This window comes from Phaseolus vulgaris, chromosome 8 (assembly GCF_000499845.2).
Source record: "Phaseolus vulgaris cultivar G19833 chromosome 8, P. vulgaris v2.0, whole genome shotgun sequence".
In the NCBI taxonomy this organism is placed as follows: Eukaryota; Viridiplantae; Streptophyta; class Magnoliopsida; order Fabales; family Fabaceae; genus Phaseolus; species Phaseolus vulgaris.
The window spans coordinates 52,574,066-52,585,212 of NC_023752.2; the positions used below are offsets into that span (position 1 = coordinate 52,574,066).

General features: G+C 33.6%; 3 protein-coding genes and 1 long non-coding RNA gene across 5 annotated transcripts; 1 reads left to right on the forward strand and 3 right to left on the reverse strand.

Moving 5' to 3' along the window:
* Positions 1-775: 775 nt before the first annotated feature.
* LOC137823939 (pathogenesis-related thaumatin-like protein 3.5) lies at positions 776-2,772 on the reverse strand. 2 transcript variants are annotated; one of them, XM_068629296.1, is made up of 4 exons: positions 1,887-2,772; positions 1,468-1,735; positions 1,289-1,352; positions 776-1,197 (listed from the first exon to the last, which is right to left on the reverse strand). In XM_068629296.1, the coding sequence occupies exons 1-4, from the start codon at positions 2,377-2,379 to the stop codon at positions 1,180-1,182; spliced, it is 843 nt and encodes a 280-aa protein (XP_068485397.1). In that variant the 5' UTR covers positions 2,380-2,772; the 3' UTR covers positions 776-1,179. The 2 variants fall into 2 exon arrangements, with proteins under 2 accessions (XP_068485397.1, XP_068485396.1); XM_068629295.1 differs by having other exon boundaries at positions 776-1,352; positions 1,887-2,456.
* A 1,148-nt stretch (positions 2,773-3,920) lies between these two features.
* LOC137823941 (uncharacterized) lies at positions 3,921-4,506 on the reverse strand. The gene is made up of 2 exons (XR_011083184.1): positions 4,366-4,506; positions 3,921-4,174 (listed from the first exon to the last, which is right to left on the reverse strand). It is a non-coding gene; the product is annotated as an uncharacterized lncRNA (long non-coding RNA).
* Positions 4,507-4,804: 298 nt separating this feature from the next.
* On the reverse strand, positions 4,805-6,954 carry LOC137823940 (uncharacterized). Its single transcript, XM_068629297.1, has 2 exons — positions 6,777-6,954; positions 4,805-5,867 (listed from the first exon to the last, which is right to left on the reverse strand). Exon 2 carries the CDS (start codon positions 5,792-5,794, stop codon positions 5,357-5,359), a length of 438 nt encoding a protein of 145 aa, XP_068485398.1. The 5' UTR covers positions 5,795-5,867; positions 6,777-6,954; the 3' UTR covers positions 4,805-5,356.
* Positions 6,955-8,821: 1,867 nt separating this feature from the next.
* On the forward strand, positions 8,822-10,924 carry LOC137826515 (probable ribonuclease P/MRP protein subunit POP5). Its single transcript, XM_068632505.1, has 3 exons — positions 8,822-9,154; positions 9,252-9,389; positions 10,443-10,924. The coding sequence occupies exons 1-3, from the start codon at positions 8,977-8,979 to the stop codon at positions 10,589-10,591; spliced, it is 465 nt and encodes a 154-aa protein (XP_068488606.1). The 5' UTR covers positions 8,822-8,976; the 3' UTR covers positions 10,592-10,924.
* The last annotated feature ends 223 nt before the right edge of the window (positions 10,925-11,147 follow it).

Below are 11,147 nucleotides of genomic sequence, written 5' to 3' on the forward strand. Positions count from 1 at the left end.
TTACTACTTATAACTACATCTAAATTGACTTGAGCATCATAATGTCTTTTGCAAGTACGTCTCCCTATTTTGAATTCAAAACATTTCCACGTCACATCTTGGATGACAACACCCTAAAATCTACTTAACAACAACCAAGAAGGAGATCTACTCAACCCGTGTAAGAACAATAATAAAATAAAAAGAAAAAGAAATAAAGAATGGTTAAAATGAAAATATTATTTGAAAATAATTACCAGGTTACAGTTGAAAATAATTTCTAATTGGTGATTAATATTATACAAATTTAATGAAAATGCATTCGAAGAAATCTCGTTTATTTTAAAATAATGTATATATTTATTGTAGTAAACCTAGAGTATATTTTTGTTAACTAATATTCAGTTGAAAAACTTTCATGGGATATTTCTTTCACAAAATATATTTATATTCTTATATTAATAGTGGTATGATAGAGAAGATTTGGAATTATAAAATAAATCCAATTAATTAAATATGGGACTAAATTCCCTGAAAAGATTCTGAATTGTTTTTGCAATGAGAATAAAATAATTGGGGTGAATGGTGTTCCTGTAATCTCCACGCTTAAAGATTTCTTCTCACCATCACAAATTTGTCATACATAAATGTTCTTAACAAATCAAAGTGATCCTTATGGAAATGGTGCATGTATGATATTTATATTATTGAATAGCTGGATGTGCAATGCTACAAAGAAAAAAAAATGCAGAGGAGAAAATTAAACCACCCAAAATAACAAGGAAAAATAAAATGAAGACTGAGAGTCAAAGAAGTGTTGCTTTGTTCTTCTTTATGCTATGAATTGTTATACTCAAATCTCGAATCTGGTTATACAACACATGAGAGTAACTTTTTGAGGATTCTCATGTTGCTGGTAATATAACAAATGACCTCATGACTTGATTTATCTCAATTTTTATTTTTTTTGCATTTACAAGTTATCTTGAGAAAAGTGGGTCAACAGAAATTATGACTAGATGTGTAGAAGATGGAAATTGATTCTGAATCCCTGAAAGAGTAGTTTCTGCATTTATTTGTTTCCACAGGATCCTCATGTGTTCCACATTCTCTGCTCACAATTTTCATCTCCTTGTATTTTTTGTTCCTCTTTTCCTTTCAAGAAACAATTGTGGGATTCTGTTCTGGCGTTGGCTCATATCAGTGTCTGAGACTTTGCTGCAAGCACAGAGATAGTGGCAACAAAGAGAAAGAGTGTCACAGGAAAGGGCAAGAGAATATCTGAAGAAGAATGGAGCTGCTGTTGAACCTTCTGATCAGGCCATCCAATTGATGGTGGTAGAGGAGGAATTGGAGCATTTGGTGTTTTAGCCCTGTGTTGTGGTGATGTAAAATGTTTAATCAGTTGAGTGTTAGGATCTTGTTTTGTAAATATGTTGCAGTAAACTGAAAGAGAATGGAAAGCTAAGGGGAAGTGGATAGATATACCTGTTGCTGTTGGGACAAAAAACAATGTCATATTCAAAAGCTTTGCAAATGAAAGTGCTGGTAGCATCATCAAATGCATAGCTATAAGCTTTTGGACAAGCCTGCTTGAAAAGGGTGGAATAATAGGATGGCTGGCATGTAGTTGGATTGGCAAATTCTCCACTGCAGCAGTACTGATCCGATCCAAATGCCTCACAAGCACTTTTACACCCAACTACACCATCCTGGTATCCATCTCCACCCACTACTTGAAGTTCTTTTGGACAACCTACAAAATTTCCTTTTATGAATTTAAAAAGTACTCTTAACATCTTAATCATTCTATCACTTCACATGTATTTTTTCTTAATGTTGGTATTCCTGTGCTACCTATTGAACTAGGTTGCAATTTATGACTTCATTTTTGAAAAACATCTTACCTCTGTTGATGTCTGTGACACAACCTGTTGCATTACAGACCCCAGTACCATAGACACCTCTTGGTTGAACAAGCAATGGCAAATTGTAGCCATCCACCATGCTGACATCATAGAAGTCTTGCTCATTGCCTTGACCAAGTGTTATCTCAAACAATGAGGTAGGAGGAGCAGCACCATTTCCATCACATTCCAATCTTCCACCACAGTCACCTGTTTGACACTTGCCAATTCCTGTTGCATCAAATGTGCAGCCAGTCCTAGCCCAAATCCTTCCTGACCACCCTGGAACACTAGTGAGTTTGATCATCTGGCCTGAGTCCAGCTGGAATCCGGTTGTCGGAAGCGGCGGTGAGCCAGAACCAGAGAGTGTGCCAGGCCATATAGTATGAGGGCAGTTATTGGTTATGGTGAAAATAGAAGAAAAGGAATAAGACAAGAAAGTAAGCAAAATAACAAAGAAACTTTGGAACTTCCATGATGCCACTATTGGCATTTTCTATGATAGTATTATTGGTTGTGTATTGTGTCTTTGAGGGAATTGATGATGTGCCAAGAAGAATGGCTAGTCCTCCCATATTTGTATCAAGAATGTGGTGGTTCTATGACTTGTGACAAAAACCCAACGTTGCTTTGGTGAAATTCTCAGCCACAATACCAGCTACATGGGTTTAGCATTTCTTTTATTGTGGATGGCCTAATTAAGAAGCTATTCTTTGCCTTTTCTGTTTCATGGGAAATTCAGAAAATAAGGAAACAATGTTATCTATGTGATCTCTATGACAGGAGAATCATGAATTTCCTTCAAATAATCGTGTCAGAAACTGTGATTCCACCATGTAGGAAATTGTTGCATAGGATGATCCCATAAAGAAGTGACCTAGGATTCCTCCTACATGAAAGTACATTGACTAGGGAATACGTAAAGGGAAAACTTCTGTATGAAATTATGCATATTTTTCTTTTAGTTCGTTATTTCGTACACCTAACTACACGCTTGACTACTGTGCAGTGACTTCAGAACATTGATATGTACCAACTATTGACCTACATGGAAGAAAAGAACAACTTTTCAGCAGTGAATTTGACCAAAAACTTCTTTAAACACACGCTAAATTGTAATCATTGTTTCAATGGGAACTCAGAAAAAATTCCCTTAGGAGATTGACTCCACCCATCTGATTGCTAAAGACTAAAGTCACAAACTTCTCAGTTTGTGGAATTTTGGTATTAACTTTTTGGTTTGAACAACAAAAGTTTTTTTTTGGGTACATAATATAGTAATACTGATAATGAAAATATGATCTCGTTTAATATACAAGAATTCCAATTTTCTCAAGCAGATTTTCTTTGGTTTATGCATCTGTAATTTTGTTTTCATCCCTTTCGTTTTCTTCTTCTCAACTATAAAAAAAAAAAAAAACATTTTGGATGAACAGTAGAAACATCTCTCTGTTCACAACCAGTAATTTTGGTTTCGTTTTCCTAAAGCTTCAGGGTATAATATAAATAATTATTTCTATGACTATAATTAATTGGAATTTAATAATTAAAAAACTTTGGTTAAATTTTTTAAAAGAATGAATGTGGAATATGAGATATGAAGTGGATAGGTAAAAATTTCAATTCCCATGAAAACTTAAGATACCCTTCTTTCCTCAGAAATAAAAAAATAAAATTTCTAAAACTTGTACCAAACATTAAAATGTGAAATTTCAGCAAAAACCACAATCAGTGAAAGATCCAATTACAAGCCAATTTACATATCAGTTTATTGATAAATTCTACCTAGAATTTGAACTTTTTATAAGTTAAACTATTTTCAAACTACTTGGGATATGAAATCTTTATGTTTTTTAAACAAATATTAGTGAGAAAAGTACTCCACGCGAATTCGTTAATATAACCAGTAATTAAATTTTATTTTTTAAATAGTTATCACTAATCTGTTGATAATAACATATCTATAATATATGTAAGTTATATTTTAAATATATTGGAAGCTAGAAGCTATAAGATAAGTTGGAAAACGAAAGCTACATTACAACCTCTTGCTTCATAAATATCAGAATCAAAAGCTACATCTGTCTATAAACCAAATTAAAGATTAATTACATCTGCCTTACAAGTACAAAATTTGGCAGAAATTATTAACATAACATTTTTGTAAGGGAATTCATCTTCATTCGCAAGTTATTACTTTCAATCCCGAATACAATGTGCACTATTTCAACATTGATGCTGCTGCTGCTGATATGTTTCCCTTTATTTGCTCATTGTCACCACACCATCTACCAAACAAGTAATAAATCATTTAATGGAATTCAACCACAATTTCAAATTAAATTAATAACTAAGAATAGGAATCCCTACTACAGCATCATAACAAATTGTATCTGTACAGCATCATACCATATTGTATCTCTACCGTATCAGAGTACAGCATCATAAATGATCTGTCCTCAATACTTTTGACACATACCCTATAGCCCCATAACTGTTGGTTTCTCCAAACTTCACCAAAGGAAGACTCGTGCAGATGTCGCAATACCTGCATTCATTCAAGGAGAAAAGGTACTTATCAATAATTGATGTCATGTTATAATATAGAACAATTCTATGCTATAAAAATTAATTTAGTATTGCAAGACAATGTTTTGAACGCCCCTTCCTAGCACATGCTTCAAAACCTGCACAAGTTACAGTAACCTCAGACCGACAACCGTTTAATCAAGAAAGAAAAGATATCAGAAAATGAATAAGAAAAATGAAAATGTGAACTAGATCATCTCCCTTGAGCCTGCAACAGAAATAGGAAAGAGTCAAACAGCAAACCCAAAATCAATTCACCAGATGGCATACCAACAATTTTGTTCATATGACAAACTAGAGAGAACCTCAGCTTACAGAAGTCAAGGTTATTGATGTGGCTCTAAGGACCAAATAAATGTGCTGTTCATACAAAATTAAGGAGTACAAGCTTATGATAGTGGCAATAGCAATGAATACATTAATGGGGCTGCTTTGTGATTACAGATACACTAGAAACTTGATGGTTAGCTAATAAAGGGTTACGGTTAAATACATTTCTCATGTATGCATCCATCAATGGACTGAATAAAATTCAAGCAATGAAAGGCCAGAATACATTCTGTAGTCGGCTATGACAGTCAGCTTCTCACTAGGTTTAGAAGAAAACTGATGTCAATTCAAGTGTCATAAGTGTGTTGCGCGTAGAAAGACCCTGCTCAAATCCCCATTCAACAGTCATGCTACTTTTAAGGCTACATTACATTAATACTAGAAATATAAGGATTTCTTCCTACAGCAGATGGGGACACATTATGTCCACCAATAAATAATCCATAATTGTTCAAGTTCTGTTATCGATACTCATCCGATAGACAAAAGTAAAAAAACTTCAAATGGACATGAAAAATTATAAGAGTCTTTTTCAGTTATATAATACATATCTAATTCATATCCATGCCATCTCCAACTTGGCTGCAGATAGGACTGACAGCAGTGAAAGATCTCTCAAAAGGAGAAGGATGGAATTGTGCATCACGTCTCCGCTTAAAACCGCAGCTATCAGAGGGCGAATTCTCTGCATCAAGCTTTCTGCGAACACCTCTCACTGCTTGTTCCTCTGCTGGAGTAAGGGGGAAAATTTGACCACTTGCTAGGCAAAGTGAGCTATGGTTATCATACAGAATTCTCTGGTTACAGTTTTTATCACAGATGTGAGTCAGCACTGTTAGCTTGCAGCGATACATGTTTCCACAAACATGTTCATTCTCACATTTCCAGTTGCATCTGTGACAGGGAACTGGACCATCTTGGCCCAAAATACTTGACAGATAAATAACATTTGAAGGAGCTGCAACCATAGATTTTCCATATACCTCCATTTCTTCGGTCTAAACAGAAACTTCTAGGATCCCAATCTAATACTCTCCAACTCGAAGGCCTTGCCTGAATTTTCTGCAGGGCCCACCACAACAACACATAATTCAGTCAAACTCAACAGAAACAAACTTGCTTGACTCTAAAGAGATGCAAGGACTTTAACCTTCTATGACCAACCAACCTTATAAAGTAATTTCCCTCAACAATAATCAAATTCCACACTCTTATGTACTACTCATTCCTTTTCAGAGAATGATTCTTACGTGTGTGTGAAATAAGAAAACTGCTTTCATCAATTAGGTTAGATCTTAATCCATACTGAAACATCCTTCGAACACAGGAAAACCGAACACAAAAATTAACAAGCTTTTGGCAAGCATAGCCATAAATGGAATTTATCAGTTCAGAAAAAAAGGGAAAATTCAAAAAGGAATTTTGTTAAATTTCTAATTCAGAAAAAAACGTAAGTAAATGATTAGTAAATTACATTCATTCAATACCTTTCTGTGACAATAAGACAAACAACATATATACTGAGGCCAAACAAATATCCCCATGAGACAGATCTAAATCAAGGCCAAATAAGATTCCCAAAATAAAATAAGACACGACAATTTACACAACCGCCACGGATATTTAATTACTCATCCACATTCAAACATCTTATAACCCCTGTTAGGCATGAATATGTGAATAAGAGTTAGGAAACAATAAGAGTGAGCATGTACATATGCGTACACATCATTCTCAATTCCCATGCACATAAAACCACCCCATCAACAAAATTATTCTCATCACATACCAATTCAACCCCACCATAAAAAGGAAAAATCAGAACAGTAATTAATTCTCATTAACAATTACAGAAAATACGAGAAAAAAAATGTTTTTTTTTTCTAAAACTCGGGTAAATGAAAAGAAGATGAAGTTAGGATGAAAAGTGGACCAACCCCAGATGAGAAAAAAGAAGGAAAATGGACTTACAGGCTCTCCAACAAGGTTATGCTGCCAATACTTGATCCTCAGTACCTACAAAAACGATGCAAGAGAAACCCAAAACAGATAAAAAAACAAAAAAAAAAATCTGTATTTGAAACACTCTCTCTCCTTCTGTCTCTCTGCAGAACCTAAGCAGAGCAATGCTAGAAAAAATGAAATGAGCAAGGAATGTATGAAGATGGATTGCGGTATTTATAGAAAGCAGGCACTGATGGTCACTGTGCACTTGTGGGACACACACCAACGTAGGACAAAACTAACTACCGGAAATGCGCGTTAAATTTCGGGCAAATTGTGACCCAAATGCAAACATGTCACTCTCGGGTCGGGTCCTGTCAGGTGGCACCATCTCCATCAAGTTTGGATGAACTATCGGATCTAACTCCAACGTTCTTTCTCAACCCACCAATTACTTTTTTAAAAAATATGTTTAATTAAACATGTGAGTGAATCTATAGGACCATACAAGATACTGCAATTATTGTCATCCAGTTAATAATTATTAATTATTAATCTTAATTCGTTGTGCATAATTAGTTCATTAGTTTTTATAATAATCACAACAAAGTAATTGAAATATATTTATTTATATATATATCTCAATGAAAATACAAAGCCTTATCCTTTTTCCTATTTTTAAAAACTCCCACACCAAAAACTTATATTAATTTCAATTATATGCAATTTAGATCTCCATTTTTTGTCAAATTAATTAAGTTTTTCTATTTTTAATTTAAACAAAGTTGATGTCCTCATTAATATAATATAATTAAATAATTTTATGATAGAATTAAAATTGGAGTATAATAAACTACAAATTTATATTTGTATTGATCGGTACGAGACGAACGAACGAACCAGTAGCTTGTTCAGTGACCGACCGACCGTGTCAAGATACATTGAAAACACTTAATAAATGACATCCAATTTTAGTTGTGGAAACTTCATATGAATCATGATGATGTCCCACTAAATACAGATAACATTATCGAGAAATCAATTAATACTGATTTAATAGAAAATATTGATTAATTAAATATATTTTTCAAATATACCATTATACCTCTCGATAAATTAGGGATTATGATAGAAATCAACTAACACAGAGTACCTTCTTCAGGTCAACCTCGACCAACAATTTAAGAAGGAGATTTGAAGTGAGGAATAAAAAATGATCAAAATTGTATAACCAATCTCATATACTATCTAGACATACTTTGTTTACGTTCAATTTATCTATACAAATTTAATAATTAAAAAAATCAGCAAAAGTTTAGTATAATTTAAGAAAGTTTTGAAATATGAAAATAAAAAAATAAAAAATTAGAAATTTATTGAACTACGTTAACTTAAAGCATTGAAAATAGGATATTTGAAAGAAAGTAAAAATAATAAAATATGTTTGTTTATTGAATTTGCTTGTGCACGTGTCTCGCAACGGATATTTTCCACTCACATGTTTTAAATGCGCCACTTACTCACTAACTCTAGATTTTCAAAATTTCAAAACGACGCGTAATACGAGGAGAGATAAACGAGGCCACACCGAGAAAACTTTGTGGGCAATTGCTTCCTGCACTATCACTGCACCCGATTTCAGTGAAAAAGACGAAACTGTCCTTAAAAAAAAATTTCTAAAATATGTATTTCGGATTTTTTTTTCCATAACGAAATTTTATATTATGGATTTTTTTTATCTGGAATGAGTTTTTCATTTTTTTTCTGGATTTTCATTTCCGAAACACAATAATCTCTTTTCCAGATTTTTTTTTCTGGAATGTATTATTTTTAATTCCGAATTTTTTTGTTCGAAATAGAATTTTAATTTTTGTTTCTGGATTTTTATTTCCAAAACTCAATAACCACTTTTGAATTTATTTTTCCGGAATATATTATTTTCAATTCTGAATTTTTATTTCCAGAATTAAGGGTATTTTTGGAAATTAAAAAAATATGTTGGGTGTAGGTTAAAAATGATTGGGTGTAGGAAGCATTTGCCAACTTTGTGCTCTATCACAACTCAAGACGTGTGCGCACTATTGGGCTTCATGACTCAAAGCCCATTAAAGACCCGGCCCCTTATTTCCTGATCTGACATTATCTTCTAGGGTTTCTTTTTCTTCCTTCCATCGATGCTTTTTGTTCTGGGAATTCGAATCTTCAATTTGCCTCAGCGCGAAGGATCATGGTGGGATTCAGAAACAGATACATGGTGATGGAGGTTTTTGTCAACCCTAATAGAGACAAAGTGGGCAATGATTCTATTATAATTACACAGTTTAATGTCTCCAAAGCTGTGAAAGACAGCCTTTTGGAGAATTTTGGGGAGTGTGGTTTGGCTTCATCGTTGGGATCATTCCAAGGTAAGTGCTAATTTGTTTGATTTCATGCTGTTTTTTTGAATTCTACACAATTTGATTTTGATCGTATTAACATTTGATTTTTGTTTTTTGAGTGCAGTTAAGTATGTGAATTCAATTACCAATGTGTGTATAATTCGGGTATCAAGAGAGGACTATCAGAAAGTATGGTCTGCCATTACAATGGTCACAAACATTGCAAACTGCCCCGTCATGTTTAATTTGCTGGATTTGTCTGGTAAACAAAAATAAAATCCTGCTTCGTTGGTTCTTATAGCTTTTCATTGTTTTTTGGTTAATTTCTTTGGGAATATATTGGAATTGAACAAGGGAGAAAAGAAAAAAAGTGTGTGCTAGATATGATATCTCATGGGAAAGGAAAATTGTGAAAAAATCGGAAATTTTGCATTGTGCTATTGCTTTTTTTGTTGCTATTCAGTTTGATCCTCAGGTCTACGTGTATCAGAAAAAAAAAATGTATAGAGGTTAGCCCCTTGGAAGGATTTCATTACCCTGGAGGGATCTGCTTTGTGATCATACCATAAACTAATTGGTCCAGATTTCGAGTTAGAATCCTGTTATTTGCGGCACTACTGTTGTCAGAAAAACTTTGTTTATTATGCTGTCGCTCGTCTTTATCTTTCAACAACAATAGAATGCCTTCGTATTTTCATAACTTGTACATTTACGATGAAATTTATTATTTCTATAGAATTTTGACCCTATCTTGCTATGGGGTTGTGATTTACGATGAAATTTATTATTAAAACAAAGCTACTAAATGTGAAAACAAAAGACATCAGGGTACCAATGTGAAAGCAAAAGACATCAGGGTACCAATGTGAAAACAAAAGACATCAGGGTACCAATGTGAAAACAAAAGACATCAAGGTATCAATGTGAAAACAAAAGACATGTGCATTATAGCTATTGAAAGAAAATTGAGGTTTTGGATATTAAGGCTTCCTATTATGAGGGGAGTGAAGCTTTGGGAGGGAAATTGGTTTGCAATAATTTGATATATGCAATTGTTGGGGTGACATGGACTGTGTGCTGCAGTCATATGTATATATAGATTAGTTATGCATTGCTTTTCTTACTTCCCAGTGCGGGTTAGGAGGGATAAGGAATTTATTTAAATCATTTATGCATTGTGTTGATGTATAAAGCATTATGTTTACATCATTTATGCATTTTTTTTATCATTTTGATTGCATCTAACTAGCCATTGGCCGTATTCATGATTTAAACCTTTTCTAATCCTGATATGAAATGTTAACTTGTGCTTCAGGAAGTATAAGGGCTTGTAAAAATGCTGCCTTGAAGTGTGAGGAATCAAAGTTTGAACAGTACAAACTCATGGTTGGTGATCGATTCTCTACTGCTGATTCTGATGGCATGAATTCTTGTCTCAACAAGATCAAAGTTTTGGAACATTGAATATTTCGCCTTCAACTAGTGTCTCATTGAAATTTTTCAGGTTCTTGCAACTTGTTTGCGTTCAACCACAAGTTGCCTCAGAATTCTATGTTAATTTTTAATCTCTCATAGGGTATTTGTTCTCTCTGTGAGTTCAGTGCATTTCTGAGTTTACTGGTTATAGTAACTAGTGTATGTTATAGTTACAAGTTTCTTTCGTGAGAGAAGTGTCCTGGGTAAATATGTAAATTTGCGCCTTTGTAAAATACTAGATAGATTATTTCTAGTTATAGGAGACATAATTGCATAGGGAAACTTTTTCTCTTTTATATAGCCTGCAGCAAGTTTCTTCCATTCTTTCACTTCAATTTTCTAGATGTCTAGGAACAGATGCATCTTCTTAATGATTTATTGATTTGGTTTATAGTAAGCAAACACTCTAATGAATGTTTTGCTTGAAGAAAATTAGAGCTTGTATTCGTTATCACTTGTTAGATGAAACTTCAATTCTCTCAGCTCCCCCTTCTGGAGCATCAACATCACATTGCAAATGCTCTCCCCTGTGATAACAATTTTC